At 52.5% G+C, this 22,922-nt stretch overlaps 1 protein-coding gene across 1 annotated transcript in view; it reads right to left on the bottom strand.

Annotated features, from left to right (window-relative positions):
• Positions 1 to 417: 417 nt before the first annotated feature.
• SACK1F (scaffolding CK1 anchoring protein F) overlaps positions 418 to 22,922 on the bottom strand; it is a 28,948-nt gene continuing 6,443 nt past the window's right edge. The window contains exons 2-5 of the mRNA XM_019734447.3: positions 9,537 to 9,704; positions 8,902 to 9,023; positions 7,263 to 7,930; positions 418 to 951 (exon numbers count right to left, since the gene is read on the bottom strand). Coding sequence (XP_019590006.3) covers positions 902 to 951; positions 7,263 to 7,930; positions 8,902 to 9,023; positions 9,537 to 9,704 — 1,008 coding nt within the window. The 3' untranslated portion in view covers positions 418 to 901. The remainder of the gene's footprint in view (positions 952 to 7,262; positions 7,931 to 8,901; positions 9,024 to 9,536; positions 9,705 to 22,922) is intronic.

Raw genomic sequence — 22,922 nt, forward strand, 5'->3', positions numbered from 1 at the left:
TCGGGGGTAGAAGAAAAGGCAAACACACCACCTGAACCTACCTGTTGGCCAAGCTTTCTTTCCCTGCTGTGGGCTGCAAATCAAGGCACATTACGGGGAGGGAGTGGCCCAGGTAAAGGCACTAGAAGAACCCCCATACTGGTTGTAGTGGACAATAGCCAAAGAGGCCTAGACTCCTGTGGCGAAGAGCACCAAGATGGTGCAGAGTGAGGGAAAGGAGACCTTAGGACAAGGGCTCTCAAAGAGGCATGTCAGGTCCTGCCACTGGCTCCCAGGGGCAGGGGGGAGGGGTCCTTTCATCCCATTCAGAGTCTAGTGCAGGAGCCTGCAGGGACCCAGCCAACAAGGCCACATCAACCAGCGTCCAGCTATCCTAGCATCTTCCACCTTGAGTTCAGAGGCCAGGGCAAGACTGGGTCCCTGGCTCAGAGCCATCGTCTTCCCTTTTATTCCACCAAAAGTGCTGGGGGGGGGGGGGGGGCAGAAGCACCAGGGAGCCCAGGGAAGGAGAAGTCAGCGGGCTGGGTCTGCCCTGGAGACCCCATCACATTAATGTATAAAAAGATATGGGCTCACCCCATCTGGGGCCCTGCAGGGCGAGGCTGGCCCCGTGGAGGGAGGGGTCAGGCATAAAGGAGAGCAGACACTAGTCAAGCTTCCACTTCATGTAAACAAAGAGTGATCCTGCCCGGCCACTGATGGTCTTGTGGAGGCGTGTGATTGTCGTGAGATGCTGCAGACTCTCACAGCTGGGATGCAGGGTCTCTGGGCCAGGACGGAGGCTGCTGGGGAGGAGGCCAGCAGGGCTCTGATGTGCAAATGGGTGCAGGGTTTGACCTGTACTCTCCCCAGGACAGGACAGCGGGGCATCCAGGGGTCCTGCCCACTGCAGGCCTGCGGCTCAGGAAATCACGCAATTGCTGGTCTTGGCAGGACTAGGACTTGTTTTACCTGTGGAGACAAGGGACACAGGCAGGGGAGGATGTAAGTGCAGCGCTCGGGGGACTTGCCTCCAGCCCCCCTCTCCTGTGCACCACCCACACCCCAATTTGGGGTTGGGGTCACTGTCTCCCTCCCAAGCTGCTGATCTGGAAACAGGTCAGTAGGGCACCCAGGAAAGCAAAAGGAAAGATTCTTCTGTCCTGGCCGCCTCAGCAAGACCACCACTGGTGGGGACACGCAGGGGTCTGCCCTCTCCTGACCTCAGAGGGATGGGGGGAAGGATTCAGACCCCAAATTAACACCCACAATTAATGACTTCTAAGTCTTGCCAAGAGGCAGTTCCTCTGCAGCTATGCAGTCTCACAGCCTACAAAGCACAACACAGTCGTTCTCAGGTCATCCGCACGGGTGGCCGCACTCTGACAAGGCATCATCAGCCCTGTCTTACAGCTGGGGACTGGGGGCCACCAGCTCCCTGAGTCCGTCGGCACCAGAACCTGATCTTCCAAATCCAATCATAGCTTCCTCCACCATGCAGGCTGCCTAGGTTGGAGGAGGAAAAGCTTGTGCCTCCGTAAGGTCAGTAGGCTGACCAGGAGCCAGGCACCATGGCAGGGACCACACGCTTAGGGAGATAGTGTAAATGGATGGAGGGAACACATTTCACTGAGAGGAAAGAAGAGGGGGAGAAAACTGTGTTCCTCCAGGCCGGAGAAACACAGTGCTCCTCTGCCCAGGACCCTTCCATCCATTCCCACTTCCTTTATAATTCCTGGCAAAGGCCAGTGGCTCCTTTAGTTGGAGTCCTGCTCTCAGACCTACTGAGTGAAGGGGGAGCTACACGCTGACACCCTTGGCCTGCCAGGGCGGCGTCAGCCGTTGGACCCACGTCCTCCTGGCGTGCAAGCTGCCCTTCTCCCAGGCGGAAGCTGCTGAGTTATTTCCTGCCAGTTCCTTTCTAGACTGCAAAGTTCATCTCCCTCATGCTCACACCACCTTCCCGTATCACTTCAGCTGTGAATTTAATTAAGGTGGCGGCCGCCTCTTTTCCTGGGCTATTAGCAAGAGACACTAGACAAGCCCAACTGGGGACCCTTCCCCCTGCCCTGCTCCGTTCACCACTGCTTGGGACTTGCTACAAGTTGGGCGGAGCCTCTAGGAGGCTGTGCTGACAGCGTGTAGAGCTTAGAGGAGGTGGAAGGGGAGCCAATGACTGCGCCCTCCCCTCCCTGCAGGTTCCAAGGGTCAAGGAGTTGGGTCGTCTTCCTCGGTGGTGCTGTGGCTGCCTCCAGGGCAGCTCTGAAGTGATTACATTCTGCAGTCCCACAGTCCCCTCCCTACTGCAATGGACCCGACCATCCCCACTTTCTCTCCTTAGTTGCTTTTTTTATTTGCTTGGCCCACTGAGCAGACGCCAGTTTCTCCCCGGAGGCAGCAGCATTTTGAAGGCAGGTACGTGCAAGTGGCTCCACCTGAGGCTGGGATGTCAGGAGAGCCTGCTTCCTGAGCCTGTGCACCAGAGAAGGCTGGGGTGCCCACTCTCACACTCAGCTAAGGCGGGGTGAAAGCCTGGGGAGACCCTTTCTACTCAGAATTCATGTCCATGCCTCTGGCAGAGAAACCCCGTTAGGAGAAACTCTGTGTTGCGTCATTCCTTCAGGGCACAGGGATGGAACCCACCACTGTGGGTGTTCGGCAAGATGCTGAGGCGAATCAGACCTGCTCGGATTAACAGGAAAGAATCTAGGAACAGCAACAATTATTTTTTTATGAAGTATGTGTGGCAAGGGTGCCCAGAGGAGGCTTATGAGAAAGTCAAACTTCAAAGGGAGGTCACACAGGAGTGAGGCTGAAAGCAGGGTGGGAAGTGGGAGGACACAGTGAAGGGGGGCGGGGGAGGGCATGACCTGGGCCAGGGAGAGAGGTAGTGGGGACACTGACATGGACGGCCAGGCAAAGACCTCCAGGTTTCAGGGCTTCACATTCCCCTTTTCTGGAAGAGTCATCCCTGAATGTCCACCCAGCTCTCTCCCTCTGGTCATTCAGGACTCCACTCAAATGCCCCGTTGTCAGAGAGGACTTTCCCACACCTTTTATACAAGGGTCACTGCCCTCCCGGGCCTCTCTCTGCAGTATTCACTCCATAATGGCAGGGCCACTGCTGGTTTTGCTCACTGCTGTACAAGGAACCTAGAACAGTGCCCACACAGAGCAGACTGCAGAGACACGCACTTGTTGGATAAAATGAACAACAGCCAGTGGCAAGCTCCTTCAGGGAGGCGTAGCAACAGCAGCAGCAATCTCAGCATCAACAGATGTTGATTGGGTGACATATACACCGTCACTCACCCCCGATAGTGACTAAGTCCTGGCTAGGCCTAGGAGAAGCCAGAATGGCAGAGGGATTGTGACATCTGCCAATGAGAATAAGGACTCCTGCCTCTTCTCCAGAGTCAAGTGGGATCGGTCCCTGGAAGGAGACTCACTCGGCTCCCTTTACCTGTGCTGTGAGACGGGGCCCCTGGCTGGTAATGGTGCTCAAGCTTACAACACCGAACTGTAGCCTCCAAACACCAGCTGGGACCTGACCCACACTCCTCAGGAGTGACACTGAATTTTGAAACTCTGCCTTGACTAAGACAGCTCTTGAGTAGACTTACCGTGCAACTGGGGGTCCCCAGGTCCCTTATGGAGCTCTGAACCCCAGAAGCAGGTCCCCAACCTTCCATCCTGGACAGAGGCCCAGATTTGCAGGAGAGAGATCCAAGACCTCTAGCCCCAGGGAGGACACAGGCAAACCTGATGTCCCCAAGCCCAGGAACCACATCACTGGAAGTCTGAGCACACTGCCAGCTAGGGTGTCCCATCCATGCATGAATCCGGGGAACCCAGGAGAGTTCTGGAAAAGCAACTGCCACTGGAATCACCTCCAAGAACTGAGAGAAGAAAAACGCAGGCCCAGAGGACCTTGGGAGGTAGTGACCCAGAGGCACTCTGGAGCATAAATGACCACTCTCATCTTCCTGTCTGCTGGTGGGATAGCAGGGGGAGAATCTGTCACGTATTCAGGCCTCAGGCCCTTCCAGCCCTTAAAGATATAGGGAAAGGGTGCCGACTCTACTTTCCGGAGACAGCGTTAATGCTTTGTGCAAGGCCCTGGGAGGCAGGAGACCACGCTGCCTTTTCCTCACTGTGTGACCATGGACACAGGGGCTTGCCTCTTGTTTGTGAAGTGATGTCATCAGACAGGGCGGTTGTGAGTTCTGTGTGAAAGCACTTAGCACCGTGTCTACCCAGCACATGCCAGGGACTCAGCAAAAGTCTGGGCCTTTCTTCCGTCTCTTAACTGTGTTCAAGAGTGTTGGCCTTTTCTCAGTGATTTCCCTGGGGGAGTTAGGCGGGGCTTCAGGACCACACCTGGGACGTCCTTCCCCAGCCTGGCAGCCCTGAGGGCAGGGTCTTGTCTGGGTATAACAGTAATCTGCTGCTCTGGGACCCCCCTAGAGCAGGGCACTTGTTTAAAGTGCAGTTCCCTGAGCCCCGCCCTGCGGTCCAGACCCCTTACTGCATTTTAACAAGGCTCTCCAGTGACAGCTGTTCCCTGAGGTTGGGATTTCTGCCCCAGAGGGCCTGTCCCAAGCTCCAGGATAGACACTCTGCAAAGGTGCTGAGCGCACCTAGCACAGGAGCAGGATCTCAGCCCAGAGAAAATACCAGAAGGAAAAGGTGCTCAGCTTCCACCAGTAGAGGGGGCTGTGAGCCTTCAAACCACCAGTCAGCAGCAGCTGGATCCCAGCCCTACAGGAAGGAATTTCTGAAGGTTCTCCCAAGGACCAAAACCACACTTGGGTTTGCAAAAATGTGGCGTGGTGTTTGATAACTATATTCTTCTTATCAGGCAATTTTACAGGCTGTCAGTGTTTAGCTTTTCTGCTTCTCGCTCTTGCACGCACACTGTCAATCAGCTTAAGCTCTCCCTTGACAAGAAGGCAGCAGAGACAGAAAGGACAGAGTCAGAATCAGAGCTCGAAAGGACCTCGGAATCCCTCCATGGCTCAACCCTGCCTCTTCTCGAGGAGGAAACAGCCTGGGGAAGTGAAAGGATCTGTCCATAGTGTGGAGAGCAAGGTACTGGGAGCTGAGCTCTGTCGATGGCTGTTCTGGTGACGGTATGAATGTTCACTGCAGGACAGGCAGCCTGGATGGGGGCCCTAAGGTAGCAGCAAAGTGAGCTCTTCCCAGAGGACAGTTCCAAGCGCCAGCTCTGGAGAACCCCATGCTATCAGGAACACGACCCTCTGGCTCTGGCACACAGAGTCCTAGCTTCCTAGTGCCCGAGAGGAGGCACTAAGACAGCCTCATTGGAGGCCACGAAAAAGGGCCTTTGGGTACAGGAGTCCCTGCTTCTTGCCTGCCTTTGAGGGGAGAGAACAGCAGGGAGGGAGGTCTCCCTAGGGATTTGATTTTCAGGCCCTCAGGTAAGGGATGACCAGTCAGGCGGGCAGAGGCAGTGCTGGTCACGGCCACTCTGTTTCTTCTAACGTGTGGAGGGGACCAGCGTGACCTCACTGGGCACTCCTCCGACCTTCTGACTTTACATGACTCTCGAGCTTGCTCTCCTCTCCCGCCCACTCTGGGTTCCGGGAGCTCGGGAGAGGAGCTTTCCAGGGCAGAGTCCGGGTTTGCATGGCTGGCTCCTGGGCACCATGTGCAAACAAACACTGAGAGAGCAGCAGCAGTGGCAGCTTGCCACTGTCCAAGCCATCCAAGCAGGGGCACCCGATGCTGAGACTCACAGAAGGCAGCAGGAAGGGACAAGACAATGGGCCTTTTGTTTCTATGGCAACAGCACCTCAGGGTGAGGGGCTGACGGAAGAGAAAGCTTCCACTTCACCTCCATCAGGACTTGGGAAATGGCCCCCTTTGTGGTTGGGCTCACCCCTCCCATCTCTTCCCCGCCAGATGTTCACCATGGCAACCCTTCCTCCAAACAAGAGGTGCAGAGCAGAGTAGCATCTGGTGTTGAGGGAGGCAGGGAGCCCAGAGGGAATGGGACCAGGACAGCCACCCCTCCCTGACGGGACACAGGCTGGGGCCTGGGTTTGAGTCCTGGACCCAGTACACTTACCATGCCCGGAACCACTCAATTCACCTCTCTGAGCTTCCACCTGCCACTGCCCAGGTTGTTGTGAGGGCCAAGTGGGAGAGAAGGCACTCAGAGAAGGACCTGACACATGAAGGTGTGCAATAAATGCTTCCTGGCCAAACAGAGGCATACCACCGGTGCTTCTGCTCTGCCCAGATTCACAGAGACTCCCAGGCCTGTCCTGACTTGAAGAAGCCCAGGCTGAGTGTCAGCCTCTGTAGCAGGATGGCAGAAGCACTCAAGCCACCCACTCAGGGCAACTCGGGGCCATGGGGAATGCAGGAGTCCTGGAGGTCCTCAGGCTGCCTGGGGCAAGGCCTCAGGCCCAGTCATCACTACCTGGCCAGCCAGGGAGCCCAAGCTCACTGCAGCAAAGCCCCACAGCCACAGAGGGAGGAATCCCAACAAGGAAATCCTTGCAACTCGGAGATGCTGATCTGAGGAAAGTACCAGCAGTAGCCCTGGCAGTCACCAGCAGCCTCCGGAAAGGCCATGCTGGAGACGGCTTCAGAGAAAGAGATAAAGGCCAGGACCTCTGGGGGATCCCAGAGAGACAGCAGAAAGATAACACTATCAGGAACAATCTCTCCCAGAGGCAAGCAGCTCAGCAAACACCACTTATCAAATAAACAACAGGGAGGAACCAAGTCAAACTATTTACAACAGAAACAAGAAAAGTGTGTCAGGGCGTCAGTGGGGCACAGGTGAGGGTGGGGTGTGTTTGACCAGCTTAGATCCTGACCACAGGAACAAGGTTTGCTAGAACAAGCTCTATACTCAGAGGCAGGGGTCGAGCCTTAGCCCTGCAATAACTCAGTTGCACTGTGCCTGTTTCTTCATTTACAAAGGGGAGACTTTCCAAGCCTGCAGCAGTAGCAATGGCAGCTCTCAGACTACACCATGCCCAGCACTGTTCTCAGCAACTCATGTCCTCAGAACAGCTGGGCAGCGCAGGCATCCTTCTCCCCTTTTAGAGAAGAGGAAATGGAAACTCAGACCTGCGGTGGCTGGCCCAAGGCCGAGCAGAGTGGGACCTGAGGACTGTCGGACCCCAGAGAGCTCTGCTCTCTCCATGCAAGCAGCGGCCTTTCTGCAGAGGAGGCAAAGCTCACCGCTCAGGGCCAGAGGCCTGGGGAGCCCTGGGCCTGAGGGGTGGGGGGAGCAGAATGCTCACCTGAGACGTTGGCACTGGAGCCATCGCTGGGCCTCTTCCCCATCATAAACTTCACTTCAGCAGGGGTCTGGGTGGTCATGCCGTTGGGCGCTGCTGGCCTTTTGGTCCGTCGACTGAACAACCTGTTGCTAAAGCGCTTGCCCTCCTTGGCCGGGGTGGCGTCCCCGTTGGCAGCTTCTCCCTTGCCATTTCGGTCAAGTGCCTCTCGGGGCTTCAGGTCCACGTGCAGGTGAGAGACCAATCTGCCACCCGTCCGACTCAGCTCTCCCAAGGGCTCCACCGGGGGCTGCACCTGCGGCAGCGTGACCAGGTCATTCAGGAAGTTCTCCAGGCGCCGGGCTGACTCCCCGCCTGCGCTGCTCTCCTCCTGCCCTACTGGGGTGCCACCAGCCTCCTGCTGCTGCCGGGCAGCCCAGCGCATCATCTCCCCAGGCGGGTGGCGGCTGCTGGACACCAGTGCATACTTGGGGTTGATAAGCTTGCGCGCCACGGTGGAGGAGTAAACGCCGAACCTGCCGGCCCCTCCTCCCAGGCCCAGCTGCTGGTTCAAGTTCACCTCGTCGGAGATGGCGTACAGCTCCCGGAATTCCACATCAAAGGGCTCCACGTTCTGCCCTGTCAGGAGGAGGAGAAGGTTCCTGTCTATGTGGGAGGAACTCCAGGTGAACCTAGGGAGATGGGGACAGAAAAGCAAGACACATGTGCCCAGGCCAATGGCCTCGCCCTGCCAGCAGCGCCTCAGCAAGGCCAACTCAATATCCCACTGCCCCCCGCCCCAGAAGGATCTACCAAGGCCAGACGCCTTGCTGCCCCTGGGAAGGCACCTCCTGGCCTTTGTGCTGGGGTGCTGTCCCTCTACTGACCCCAATCTCCCTTTATTCCCCAGGTCTTGGCCTCAAATGTGGAAAGCAGGTAGTGGGTGAAAGGCAAGGACATGAGACGCCAGGCCTGGTTCCTACCCTGTACAGTCAGAGTTATAGTGAGGCTCACACGAAATAACGTGTATAAAACACTTAGCTCAGTAGCTGGCACAACATACATGTGTAATAAGTAGTTACTGCAGCTGCTACTACTGTAAATATCATTCCATTCCTCATCGGCTCTTCCCTGAATTTTCTAGGGCACTTGGTTTCTGCAAAACCCCGTACTTGAACCATGTAAGAGGAGTTGCGCCACTTATTAATTGTTTCAGGTGCCCAGGTCTCTTTTCCGCACTTAGATTTTACTTCATAAAGGGCAGACGCTACACAGATACAATCTCTCATGTTCCTGGTAATTTAGTTCTGAATTAGAATTTGGGAGACCGTCCTTCCATGCCACACCCTCACCTTTCTTTCCCAGATCTGGGACATTCTGCTTCCGGCTTCTCCCACCTAACAACTAGCCTCAAAATGCAACCATTTGCTGTGGACCATGAAAGGCAGGCTGTGCTTAATGTCCTGTAAGAACTGACTCTCTTTCTGGAATGATCCAGTAGCTACAAAATCGAGGGAAGGGACTGGCCAGAGGTTATGCTTTACCGTCGGATCAGATCTTACCTCTTAAACTCGAGGCTCCAGTCCAGCATCTTCCTGAACAGGAACATTCATTACCATGAAAAAAGGCCACCTGGGCCCTTCCCTGACCTGGCCCAACTCACCTGTAAGATCCAGTGGCTACTTTTACACCATCTACCATTAAGAACTTTGACGACAGGGTCCCCTTGACCTTCCCCATGGGCACAGAGAAGCCAACACCAGTCACGGAGCGGACACGGATGTTCTGTAGAAGAGAAAGGCACTGTCACTGAGGTTGGGGCCTGCAAGGCTCTGAGCCAGGTCTCTGTGTGGTTAGAGGGGGAGCCCTCTCGTCCCTGAGACCCTGCCTGCTGGCTCCTGTCAGCACTAGACTCCACGGCCTATAGCCTTACAGGGGGAACCCCACTTAGAGTGCAGGAGGAAGTCAGGAAATCTTGCTTTGGGTGTGGACAAGCTCGGGGTGATTCCTGCCTGCTCCCAAAGCTCCCCAGAGGAGAAGCACAGCCTGACAGTGACTGCAGGCTGAGCACCCCAGGACTGGCCCAGACCTGCCTCCTTAGGCTCAGCAGCCTTGGGACAAAATATAAGCTGGGAGTATGATTCAGGGTTATCAGTTCACAAGGCAAGGTTTCAGACAGAAGGAAAGGGGTTGAGGTGTGAGCCCGTGAACTGGGCGGGGGCAGGGAAAGGGGCAGAGGCAGTCTCTGTCTCGTCTCCTGCCACCCCCACCCCCAGCCCTCACAGTGGTACAACGTACCCGGACACGGAACTCATTGAGCTCCAGGCCCCGACACATGTCCAGGAAACACTTCACGCCGGCCTCGTCCAGGATGATATACACAGGGACCCAGCGCTTGCAGGCAGCATCCACGATGTCTTGGAAGATGTCGCCATCGGTGAAGAGGTCCATGACCACAGCGATGACCTGGATGGGGAGGGGCACATGGTGAGTGAGGCACATGGTGACCACGCACCTACAGAAAAGTCAAAACCCCATCTGCACCTCTCCTGGCTTCTCCACATCCCCACCCTCGTCTGAGCACATCTGAGCCCAGGAGATGGGCTGTGGGTCCTGGGAAACGATGGAGGGTGCAGGCCATCCAGACAATCCCCCTCGGCCCACCCTGAGGGTTTTCCAGCAGCTCTTCAGAAGCTGTACCAGGGGAGAGCTAGGAGGCTGAGGACAGCTGGTGCCCTAAGGAGACAAAGAGGCTCAAGAAAATACAATCACCGAGAGGCATGGAATGGACTTATTTCCACAAGTGCAGATCTGCTCAAACGCCACTTTCTCTGCATGGGCTTTGATCTCCCTGCAGCTTCCCTAAGAGCAAAGCCCTGTGCTTTCCAGGCAGCGCTCCAGCGAGCTCGGGCTCCCTGGCCTCAGGTGTCCGGGACATCCCACTCCATCCTCACATCCTTGCTTTCCAAAAGTCGGTCCTGATTATCCACGCTGGAAGGCACGGCCTTTTGCAGCCTGAGGTACATCTGCCTTCCCGACTTAGCCTCCTCCATTTTCCTACACAAACCTTCCTCTGCTCCGTGTAAGGGTTTTCTTATTGGGCCCAAGTACTGTGTACGTGGTACAGAGGAAAGGGCATGCTTTGGGGAATGGGGGGGTGGGGGTGTCACAGAGATCTGGTTATGACCATTTTCCATTTATGTCACCTTTGACAAGTCACTTAATCTTTTTTTTTTTTTTAATTTATTGGGGTGACAATTGTTAGTAAAATTACATAGATTTCAAGTGTACAATTCTGTATTACATCATCTATAAATCCCATTGTGTATTCACCACCCAGAGTCAGTTCTCCTTCCATCACCATATATTTGATCCCCCTTACCCTCATCTCCCACCCCCCACCCCCCCTTACCCTCTGGTAACCACTAAACTATAAGTCACTTAATCTTAATGAGCCTCTGTTTCCTTATCTGTACTTTGTGGAGATACCCTGTACTTTCCCCATTGGGATTAGAGATAACATCTGTGAAGCATCACACATGATGCCTGGTATGGAGTGAGTCCTCAGTATGCAGTAGCTGCTGTGTGGTCAGAGCATTTGCTGGTTCTGCTGGTTCGTGGTCACTGAAAGCCTGACCTCTGAAGTCAGGCAGACCAGGCCTGGGACACCACCTCACCGCTGACTCGCTAGAGCCCCAGTTTCCTTGGCAGCCAAGTGGAGCTAACATTAGCACCTATCTGTGAGGATTGAGAGAGATAAGCTGTGAAAGCACTTAGCACAGTGCCTGGCACTCAGTTAAGCAGTCCCCGCCATCTGCATCACCATCACCACCATCACCTTCACATGTGTGCCCTACCATCATGACTCCTGCCTCTAAAGAACCCCAACACCATTTACACAATAATATTTAAGGCTCTTCTTAGCTCCTACATTTAATAATCATTCATACACGTAACATTTACTGAGCCCCCCAGGCAGAGGGAGGATCTACAGAAAAATAAATTATAATCCGTACCTTCAAGGGGTTAACCTAGTTGGAAAATGAGACATTTGCACAAAATAACTAAGATACAAGATAAAACGATATAAATGCCGTAAGAGATGCACAAATGACAAGTGATGTGAGGTCAGGGTAGGGGTAGGAGGTAGGGGCGAAGACAGGAGGGATGGAGGGAGAGAGAGCGACTATTTCCAGCCAGGGGAGAACATGAAAGGCTTCAGCGAACAGGCTGAAACCTGACAAATGGCAGCCTGAGGCAACATGAGAAATGAGCAGAGAGGAAAACCCAGCAGGGCAATGGGCAGGGCTGCTGTGCATGGGTACACAGGCTGTGCACTGCCCATGGTCACTGGGCTGAGGGGGGAGTGGCAACTGTGCCACCTAAGGAAGGCACACATTAGTCTAATCTGCACACAGGTGCCACATGGGCTAGCAGGGGCCTAGAAGGTGGGCGGGCATTTCAGGCAAAAAGAGCACAGCACAAACAAAGGAACGGAGGACGGGGATTAGCCTGCACTGGACACTTTGAACGTGCCTCACTCACATTGCTCCACGTGCTTTAGGCAAACTTTCTAATTTGATCCTCACAACGAGAAGGATTGTTATTCCCATTTTACAGATGAGGCAGTAAATGCAAAAGGGGCAAAGTGACGTGTTCAAAGTCACCAGCATGCGGCAGAGCAGGGACTTGAACTCAGGTCTGTCTCACTCCAGAGTCTTCATTTCACTGCATCACACTGGCTCACAGAGATGGGTAGCTGTTAAGGTATTTTAGAAACATCAAATAAAAAACTGACTTTTTAAAGAGACTAACCAAGATAGACAAACTTCTAGCAAGACTGACAAAAAACAGAGGAGTTACAAATAAAATACTTAGTGAAAAAAGAGAAATAACTACAGACACATTTACTTTTTAAGAAATTCTTACTATTTAAGAAATAGTAAAAATGTTAAAAAGAATATTAGGACCTTTTACACATTGATGAACTTGAAAATAAAAATGACATGGGTTAAGTCATTAAAAGTAAATTAAACATAATACAACATAATGAAGTAAGGTTTATCCTAGGGATGTAAAAATGATTCAATATCAGAAAATTTATCATTTTAATTTATAACATTTATGGGTCAAGGAGGGGAAATCATATATTATCTTAATAGGTTTTTAAAACTATTTCATAACACTAGATCCCTATTTGTGATTAAGATTCTCAAAAAAATTAGGAGTAGAAGGGACCTTCTTTAACTTGGCACAGGCTATCTACTAAAAACCCACCTGAAGCATACTTAACAGAGAAACTTTAGATGCAATCCTTTTAAGTTTCAAACAAGTCAAAAATATTATTAACACGGCTTTTTAACAAAGTGTTGGAGGTCCCCTGTGCAATATAACAAGAAAGGAATTAAGGGATAGACGGATTAGAAGAGACAAAACTACCACTATTTGAGATAATATTTTTATAGAAAACCCAGTAGAATGCAGGGAAAAACTATTAGAATTAATAGGAGAATTCAGCAAGATTGTCAGATACGTGAAAAACTTGCAAAAACCTATAGCATTCTTCTACTACAGCAATAACCAACTAAAAAAAAGTAGAAAATAAGATCCATTCAAAATTACAATTTAACCACATAATATTAAGGAATTAATAACTTTGTGAAGAAATTTATAAAACTCTATTAAAAGACCTTTTAAAATATGTGAATGAAGAGATAAATCATGGTCATGGGTAACATGACTTACTTAATAGTTTAAAAATCCAATTCTCCTCATACTAATAAAATACAGTGTAAGTCCATTGAAAGTTCCATAAATTTTTTTTGGAGCAAAACAAATACTTTTAACATGTGAGGAAGAATCAATATTTGTAACAGCTAAGTCAATTTTGAAAAAGAAAAGCTAAAAGGGGACATTTGTCCTACCAGACAGCGAGACACACTGCAGAGCTCTAGTAGAAAGAATTGTGGTACTGAGGTAGGAAGGAAGTGACAAATAGACCCATGTAACAGAATGGAGAGGCCAAAAACTTACGTACCTGCACATATATGTAAAACTTTAAGTCTGACAGAGGTAGAATCCCAGCTCAGTGGAGAAAGGATGCTGTTTACTAGATGCTATTGGGACAACTGGCTTACTGTATATAAAAAAAATAAAGTGGATCCCTACCTCACACCATATATAAAGGCGAATTTCAGGTAGGATAAATACTTACATATGAAAGATAAAATAAAGGAACTGATGAAATGTAGGAAAACATCTTCATGACATAGGTAAGAAAGGATTTCTTAAGATTCCAAACGCACAAATCATAAAGCAAGCAAAATTTCAAAAAGATGCATTTGACAAATTAGGGATTTTCTGTTCAAAGAAAGATGCCACAGACAAAGGAAACTGACAGGTGACAGGGAGAAGAGAATCTGCAATGTCTACAACCAGAAGGAATTAATAATGTACACAGGATTCCTGCGAATCGGCAAGAAAAAGACAGGAAGCTAATTAGAAAAATGGGCAAAGGATATGGATAGGCAATTCCTAGAGGAGATACCTGAATAGCTAGTAAGTACATAAAGAGAAGTATATAAAGAGAAAAATTCAAATTAAAGCAAAGAAATGAAACGGGAAACCCTTCCGTATTCACTGCTGGTGGAGGAAGCACTGAGCAGCTATTCCTCACAGCAAGGGACAGAGCTTAGTGGATGTAAGGGTAGCAAAGAGTTTGCCACAGTCTTTGATGGACATCTCTAGACAGCCATCTCTAGAAAAACGGGTATAAACGATGTGAGGAACGTACATGACAGAGCAGCCGACAGAAGAAGTGAACTACGTAGTCCCATATGCAGAACTGGGACAGTTCTTTCCAACATGGATAGTTTGATTTAAAATGTTAGAGGGCACGATCTAGAGCCTAGTACCAAACATGTAAACAAAAGCACACTGCATAAAATAACACTGCATGTTTTTCAGGATACAGACATGTGCAAGGACACACACTGAATCCATTAGGTGGCTGCCTATGGAAGGAGACAGGAGAAAGAAAGTAAAATAAGAGGGCCCTTCCATGGATTGATGAGGACAAGTGGACCATGAACTGAGGTTCACAATCAGCTCTGCAGTTGAGGTCCAAAACAAACAAACAAACAAACAGGCAGTTGGCTTGGAACAGTAGGTATGGGGTAGGTAAGATGGGGTTGGGGCTGCATCCGGGAACTTGGCTTCCCACGGTCTAGCCAGGCTCCTGATTTCTTATCTCCCAAGGGCTGTCTAAGGCCCGGTCCATCGTTTGCTCATTTCCTAACTCTCCAGTGTCCAGCTTAAAATCAACTATCAGCACATTGCTGAGGGTTGCTTGGCTGGCTCTGGGAGGGGCTTCTGGATTTACACTCTTTCTTTTGTTTTGTGAAAGAAAGAGCAAGCAGGGAGCTGACACCCTGCCCCCAACTGAGAAGGATATTATGTGAGAGGATCACAAACTGGAGGGGAGAGAGGAGTCCTGAGGGCCCCCACTTTCAGACGGCTTCAGGCAGCCATCTGTGTCACTGCCAGTTAAACAGTGAAATAACTGTAGTAGGAGAAAAAAAAAATCAATTGCTCGCTGACTCCTGCAATCTGGTTGTGGAGAAGTGATAATTACCCTGCGCTTTGGTCTTGGAGGGCCCCGCGTGAGCCCAAGCCACTACCTCTGCCGGGGTGTTTAATGTGCCATGTGAGCCTCCCGCCAAACCTACCTTCAAGTCTCCCTGCGTCAGTGGAAAATCGGGTTTTAAAAGAAGGTCTCAATGGCAGGCTCAGAACGCGGGGAGACAGACTTGGTCAGGAGACAAGAGTCGCCCCCTCCGCCCTGTGGGCAGGCTTCCTGTGTCCTTCACCCGCTTACCCACTGACGTGCGCACTGGGGAGAGGGGTTAATTCGAGGTGGCAGGAGTTGTGGGAAGCTGTGGCGGGCACTAGCCAAGGGGCTCTGATGCTGTAGCACTTCTCATCGGCTGTTTCCTTAGCTTCACATCTGCGGCTCTGCTCTCCTGCCACAGCGGGTGGGGCGGCAGGGTGGGCTAGGGAGCCTCAGGACTCCCCTCTGTCATTCACCTTTAATGAAACTGCCAGCTTTCTGATTCTCTTTCTCCACTCATTAATTACCACTAGGTAGCAACAATAAGGCCAAGGACCCTACCTTCCCCTCACACTCCTTGGCGGCTCTGCTCAGGACAGCCTCCACGGGCACCCCTGCTGCGTTTGGATGACCCACTGGCTCTCCACCCCTCAGAGCCTGTTCACCAGCCCCCTCCCCACCAGACACCTCCCCAATCAGCATCCTCTCAGTCATCCTGACAAGGAGCCCCAGTCCAGTGGCCTCGTCCTTCTCCCCACTGACCACATCCAATGGGTCACGGAGCCCAGCAGGTCCTACCCCCTCCATGGACCTTCTCTGGGTCAACTCCTTTCTGTTCCCACTGCACGGCTGCCCTAGCTTGGGCCGCCGTCATTTCTTACAGAATTTCTGGAATAGCTTCCTCACTGGTCTCTCCTACCACATCTCTTTGTTCCAACTCATTCTCCACAGCAGCGATGCCCCAAAACCAGAGACTGATGAACCAGTGGGGCCCACAGCCCTTGAGAGAGGTCCAAACCCTGAAGTTGGCATTTGAAGGGCCTCCTCTCCAGCATCATCTTGGGCCATCTCATCTCTGCCCCTCGTGTTCAGCCGTGCAGAACGACCTAGTTACCCTAACATGGGGTTCCCAGCACTATTGGCCTTTGGGGGCCAGTAACTGTTGTGGTGGGCTGTCCTTGCATTGCAGGGTGTTTGGCAGCCAGCCAGTAGCATCACCCCGAGTGGTGACAACCAAAAAATGCCTGCAAACATTGATAAGTGTCTCCTGGGGGGCAAAATTGCATCAGCTCCCCCCCCACACACACCTTTTGAGAACCACTACACATCAGGCACTTGCAAGTCCTTTGGGTCCCACCCCCTCCATACCTCTGTGAAACATCTATGCCTCTCAAGACAGCCAAGAACTTCCCGAACTTCTCTCCAGCCAGTCATGTTCACCACTGCCTGCTTCCTGCCCACATTGTATTCCAGGCAAATAACACAGCTCTTTGATGTATTGTAACATCTGCTGAATGGCTCTGTCCCTTACAGGGCTGCAGGTTCCTGGGTGGGGCTCCTGGGTGGCCCGGATCATCTGATTTCTCCCAGAATCTCCCCCCTCAGGGGACACCTCACCACAGTCAGCTCTCCTCGTTTGCTGAATGAACGCCTAAATGGAGGTTGTTTCATGTCTATTGTTTTATTTGTAGGGTATGGATGTAGCTTTGTAGTTATCTCTTTTATTTCATCAATGACAAGGCACTGGGGCGGAGATTTAAACAAAAGAATGCTGGGCATGATTCCCGGTGAGATGGGCTTGCTTTAAGGCAGAGTTGAAGTTCTTCCTAAGGGCACCTTTTGGGACTGCTGACCTTTGAGCTGCCCACAGCTCAAAGGTCTGGTATCTGCCTCTGCTGCATCCGCCTCAGATCCTGAAGGAGCAGTGGCCCTTGAGTGGGGCATTTAACCAAGGGGTAGGAGTCCACACCGAGGACAGGACACAGGAGGCAGGCCTGCCGCTAACTCAGGCAGCAAGTGCCTTTGTGCAAATTCCAAAGGGGCCCGTCCTGCCTGTGATGGGATGCAAGCCAGCAAGCGGAACTGGGGCTGTATGGCAGCCCCCGAAAGCCCCTTGGCCGTGCCCACCTGCAGGGCCCAGGCTGCACCTCTGCACTTGGCCCCTGCACTGAAGGACATTCCAGACACACGGAATCTCAGAGTGAGGAGGAAACGACAGCCAGAGCCCGGCCCAGAGGCGGTTACCTGGCTGAGTCGTGGCGGAGGTGGGACTAAACACCCTAGTCCTGAGCTATCACTGCGAGATGTGGTCACAGCAGGCTCTGGGGACAGATCCACTTTGGCTAGGTCCCCAGGCCCCCTCTGGTCACACAAAACCAGGGTGCATCGGTATTGCTGGACAATACCACCCTCTGCCTCACTGGCTTCTCCAGTGCTGCCTGCCGAGGTGGAGCTTTAGGGATTGGGATGGGTGTGGCTGCTATTCCCGCAAAGATCCACCCCTTTCTCATTCAGTTCCCAGGTGGGGAAAAGCAAGAGGTCACAGGCCAGCCCTGCTCATCACAGATCACTTCTTCCTGAGGAGGAAGGGAGACTGGCCACCAGGCATAGAGGCAGGGGCGGTTCTAGTCCCTGCTTTCCCGCTGATTACCCACGCCAGCCTGGGGCCTGACTTTTAGCTCCCATGCCCCCCGGAAAGTTCAGATGAGATCATGCCCGCAAAATGCCAGGGCAAAGATATGCAGTTATGAAGGACTATTAAATTCACTTGCTACAAGTGAATGGGGCTAACTCCCTACGTCTTAAAGCCTCAGGTCCCTTGGGGTAGGGAGGGCAGCAGCTGGGCAAACTGGTCAAGCTGCCCCCTTCCAGAACAGCCATCTGTCCGGCAGCCCAGGGGAATCAGTTTGTCTGGGACCAGAGAGCAGTCCTTCCCGTTGCCATGGAGGGTAGTGCCAACCTACTTCTCGGTCAGTTATCTCCAACTGGAATGTCCTTCTCTGAGCTCCCCAAAGAGGGACCAAGAACTACAGGGCAGTGGCTGTCCAATGCCAGTGTATAAAACACTCACCTGGGTGGGGTGGGGTGTGCCTGCTGAATGTACAAATCCAGGGCCCCATCCTCAGGGACTGTGATTCTGCAGCGTTGGGAAAATGCACTTTAACAGCACTGCCCACCCCCTCAGGTGCTCTGAACACAGGTGGCGGGTGGATCAGACTGAGTAACTGCCAGTGTCTGGGAGAGAATATACTCTCTGGAAGCAGAGAGTCTTCCTGCTGGTGTGGCCAGGAGTGAGTTATTTAATCTAAGCCTCAGCTTCCTCCTTTTAAAACAGGGAGGTGACACCTTCGCAGGGCCGTTCTGAGCTTTAAATGAGACGATGGGGGCAGCGCAAGGAGCACAGCGCCGGTGCCTCTTCTGTCCTCAGAGCCCAAACCCAGAACAAAGAGCCATCACTTCAGAGGAGAGGGGGCAGGGGAAGGAGACCGCCAGTGTGGGGGCGCTGACCTCCCAGGGAACCCACTGCCACAGCGACCGACCGCCCGTGCAGACTTCAAGGTGGAGATGTTTTCCCTTTGCTCAATTCGGGGCCCAGCAGGCCCGGCTCAGGGTGCTGATTAAGCCCAGGCAACACTACACTCCCAGAAAGGTCAAAACTTGAACTAATTGAGGGGAAGGGCAGCCCAATTAAGGGAAGTGGAGTCTGTAAGATGCACTGTTTCTCCAGCAGTGATGGGCACCTACACCCGCACCCTGGAAACCTGCTGCCAGAGTGGAAAGTGCCTGGAGGTAGCACAAACCTGTGCTGCTGGAGGATGGGAACAATTCCTCCCTGGGGGTGGGGGTGGGGGTGGGCTCTCAGGGCTCTGGGGACACCCAAAGACTTGCTTTTGTCTTCAAGGCTGTGTGTAACAGGCCCCATCTGAAGCATCACCAATTTCTGCACCAGTCGGGGGTGACACCCATAGTCTAAGAGCAAATTGCAGTGGGGAAAGCAGAGACTTTGGAGTCAAGTGCCCTACAGTCCGTGAGACTAGGCGTTACTTAACACCTCTGAATTCCACCTGAAAAATGAGCCTGCCTCAGGGGTCTGGTAAGGATACAAAGACATGCAGTGATACCCAGACAAAATCTGGTGAGGTGCCAGCCCGAGGGCAGAGCCCTGCCCTTCCTCCCTGACAGTGTCTGGCACACAGTAGGCCCACAGCATCGCTTGATAGGGCACTAGTTTCCCAGTCCTCATCATGCTCCCTCTTGGCAGGAGGATCCAATAACACACCCCTTAACATGCTGCTCCCCAGCTCTAACACTCTGGCCCCCCACTTCCTACAAATCAAGCCCTTTTGGTGGCCAAAGACCCTTCTCATGCTTCCAACCCACTCCCTCTCCTAACAATAAACACTCTTTGTTCTCCAAACACACCTTCAGGCTCAGCCCCTGTGTCACCACTATCCCTGTGAGGATGGAGGTCCCTGTCTCACTCTCCCCTGAGGCAGTCCTGGGACCACTCTGTCCCCAGCCACCAGGGCAGTGTGTGCCCCTCCCAGGATGCATGTGTCTGAGCACTTGCGGGGAGGGCTGCAGGACAGAGACCTGTCATTCCTCCCAGCACAGGGCCTGACTGGCAGGAACTGCTCTAAAGAGAATCCCTTTGCAGGGGAGGCCTCCCTCAGGCAGCTGAGGAAGCAGCTTGGACCAGAGCCCCAGTCGATCAACAGGGCAGAGCCAAGACCAATGGGGCCCTGTCCCCAGCTTGGAGGCTTCCTTCCCCAAGCAGGGCATCTGTGCTTTGTCAGCTGAGGCATCCCAGCTGCCTGTAGCCATGTTACATTGTTTCAGGTTAACTAACTAGACATCAGTAAACACCAGCCCCCTTGCTGCCCAATTCCGCCCAGCCAGGCCACTTCCTATCCCAGACCCCTGTGCAGGCCCTGTTCCTGACACTTTGGGTCATGTCCCCCTGCCATGAGCCTCACTGGGGTTCATTCCCTGTTGATCGGACCCTATGAGGTTGTCACCCTTCACACCCTTACCCCAAACTAGGTTGATAAAGGAGACATACAAAGGAGACCCACGCTGGCTCTCCAGAGAAAGACCAGATGACGTGAGCCAGGTTGACTAATTCAGCTGTGAAGAACCACATGTGACTCGCCAGGGAGGGAGCAATTCTTTGTCAGACCCTAGGCCAGCTTTTCCCTGCCCCACATGCTCCCGGGACGACTTCCCCTGCACTAAGTTGATGTTAATTAGTGAAAATTATCTAATGCAAGCTCATTTTAACATTAGCTTAAAGCTAAACATAATTAGAAAGATAAATCAGTTGCTAAAAAAAAAATCCAATGAAGATACACAAACAATTCTTTCTTAGGATCACCCTGCTGGTTTGGGTTACTGGCCTGGGGCTCTGAGCCCCCCCCCCCCCCCCCATACAATACATGGGCAGAGAAGCCAGGACTCAAAAAGTACCTGTCAACGTATTTCTTGATGGATACATCAGGGCAAGATAACTGCAGCTGACAGTTGCAAGGATAACTTTGTGGCCCCCGCCAGAGGAATGCTGCCTGGGAGGGCTTCCCAAGAGGGGCAAGTGAATTGTTCAGGGAGGGGTGCAGTTGGGGAAGGTGGACAGGAGGGCGTTGGGGTGAAGAGAACAGAGTGAGTGAATCCACGCGCTCCCAGGCCCACAGCCTTGTACAGGCTGGCCCTCTGCCCGCTCTCCCCATCCAAACTAGCTGCTTCAGCTGTCAATTCCTAGGGGCCTCTGCTCCCCTGGACCTTGGTGGGACTCATCTCAGTTCCCATTCAGCTTCACTATTTACCAGCAAAGTGGCCTGATCCCCTCTGACCCTCTATTTTCTCATCTATAAAATGGAAAGTTGCTGGATTGTTGTGAAAATTTAATGAAATAATATATTCTAAAAGGGCTGGCACACACCTGGCATTAAGTGCTCATAAATAATAGGTAGCAGCCCACCCCCAACTGTACTGCCATTTTTTATGTACCCCATTAGACTTAAAGGCAGGGTCCACTTTTCATTCATCTGTATATTTCTGGAACCTGGAACATAGTAGGTCCTCAGAAAACTATGTTGAGTGATTCAGCAAATGTGGGGAATTTCTGGAAACCCCCCTGGGAATTGGGAGTTAAGGACACTCACAGTCTGTCCTCTAAGACCCACAGAAATGGAAAGAGCCCTGGTCCCCGCCCCCACCCCAACCATCTGCTGACTCCCTGCTAGAAAACAGAACAAAAGGACATTTATATGGAGCCTCCTAAGTGCCCAGCCAGTACTGTGAGGGGCCCAACAGAATGATGACAACCAAACAAGCTATGCCAGGATGAGCCTATAGATTTCTGGAAACTCAGAGCAGAGAGATTAATAATCAGAAACGCTCTCTTCCAGGGCAAAGATTCTGGGATCATTAGCAAGTCTACAGACTCCAAGGATTTCAGAGGAGAAAGAAAACTGCGGAAGGTGGCTACAGTTGACTGCTCATGGGGGGTGCGAGTGGGGGGGGGTGGGGGGATGGGGGGGTGAGTTGTCGTGGGGGCAGGAGGCGGAGGAGCAGGGATCCCTGAGTGACTCACCCTGTGGCTGGGGGAGCTCAGGACAGCGCCAGGAGCAGAGGCAGGCAGGCAGCCAGGCCCCACCTGGGCTTGCCTGTTCTCTGCCCTGCTCCCCCCAAGCCCCTGGAAGCTTGTCCCAGAGCAGGCCCTGCCTGGAACACTCTGAGAAGAGGGAGGTGGATCTGGCCAGCAGCCCAGGGGAGGCAGCATCTTCAGGGGTGAGAACATGGAGGGATGGGGGGAGGCTGCTGGCTGGGAATCCATCAAGGTCTCAGCTTGCCAGTGAGGGCACAAGTCCCATGGGCCAAAAGGTGGCCGTTAAGAGGACAATATAGGTCCCTGGAAGCTACCTACACCCCGCTTCCCAGTGACACCTGCCCCAGCTTGAGGCAGCAAGAACCCTCCCCCAACTCACAGATCAGAGCAGCTAGCAGTTGTGTACTTGCTTGCATCCGACACTAGTCTGTGAGCTTCCCAGGGCGTGGCTAGCAACAAATATACTTTGCTTCCGGAAGCTTTAGAGGGAAGAGTTGGCCCCAGGGGGCAATCCCCAAAGGTAACCTGCATTTGTAGCAGAAGGATAGCCTTGACCTCAGGCATGCGTGGAATCCTTACTGGCCTCTTATGAGTAATATGACCTTGTGCTTTCCTTAGGCCTCCGGGAAACACCATTTCCCATGCAAGGTGCCAAGAATTGGATTAATTAAAAGAAATAACATGTATAGCACCTATCTTTTGATGTTAGTCCCTCTTAATAGAAATCCCTTTTATCTGTATACATTACTTATCTTTTTGGAAGTGCTGTCTCATAGTCTTGCACTAGAATCTCAGAGCAGTCTTGTAAGCAAGAAGGCAAGAATTATCCCGTTACAGATGCAGAGATGGAGGCCCAGCAAGGTCAAATGATTTGCCCAAGGTGACCCGGTGGGCAAGGAAACGACAGCCAGAGCAAGGACGAAGACACCAGGCTCTAGTTCCCAGCTGTGTACTCCTCCGCCAGGCAGTGGCATGGCCTGCTGAGACCACTGTCCGGCAGACCACTGTCCGGCAGATGCTGCTCTTGACACCAAGAGAAGGACATAAAGAAGGCACCAGCTGACTGAGGCCCCATCTTCTACTTTTGAACGTCCTGGGAAATACCCATCCTCAGTTTCAGGGACCCAAAGTGTCACATTTCAGAGGAAATAAGCCTAGCTTTCCCTCTCCTCCAGACAGACAAACAGCCTGTCCCTCCCTGTCACATCCACCTCCTTGTGAAAGCTTAACTTGTGGGGAGTCTTTCCAGACTGCCCTTGGGCTCTTTGGACTGGGCCTGTGTGGCCAGTCAGGCTGTTCGGGGTGACTGTGAGGGGAACACCATCGGGCATCCCTGGTTTAGGAACTGGGGGGCCTCTATGCCTTCCTGTCTTGTCTTTGCCATGGCAGACCCCAGAGAAGATCCTTGGGTGAGGACACACATGACAGCCCCAGACAGCGGAGGCAGGCAGATAGACAGCTGCCCTGACAT

The sequence above is a fragment of the Rhinolophus sinicus genome, chromosome 1, assembly GCF_057876585.1.
Source record: "Rhinolophus sinicus isolate RSI-liver-muscle chromosome 1, RSI-T2T, whole genome shotgun sequence".
NCBI lineage: Eukaryota > Metazoa > Chordata > Mammalia > Chiroptera > Rhinolophidae > Rhinolophus > Rhinolophus sinicus.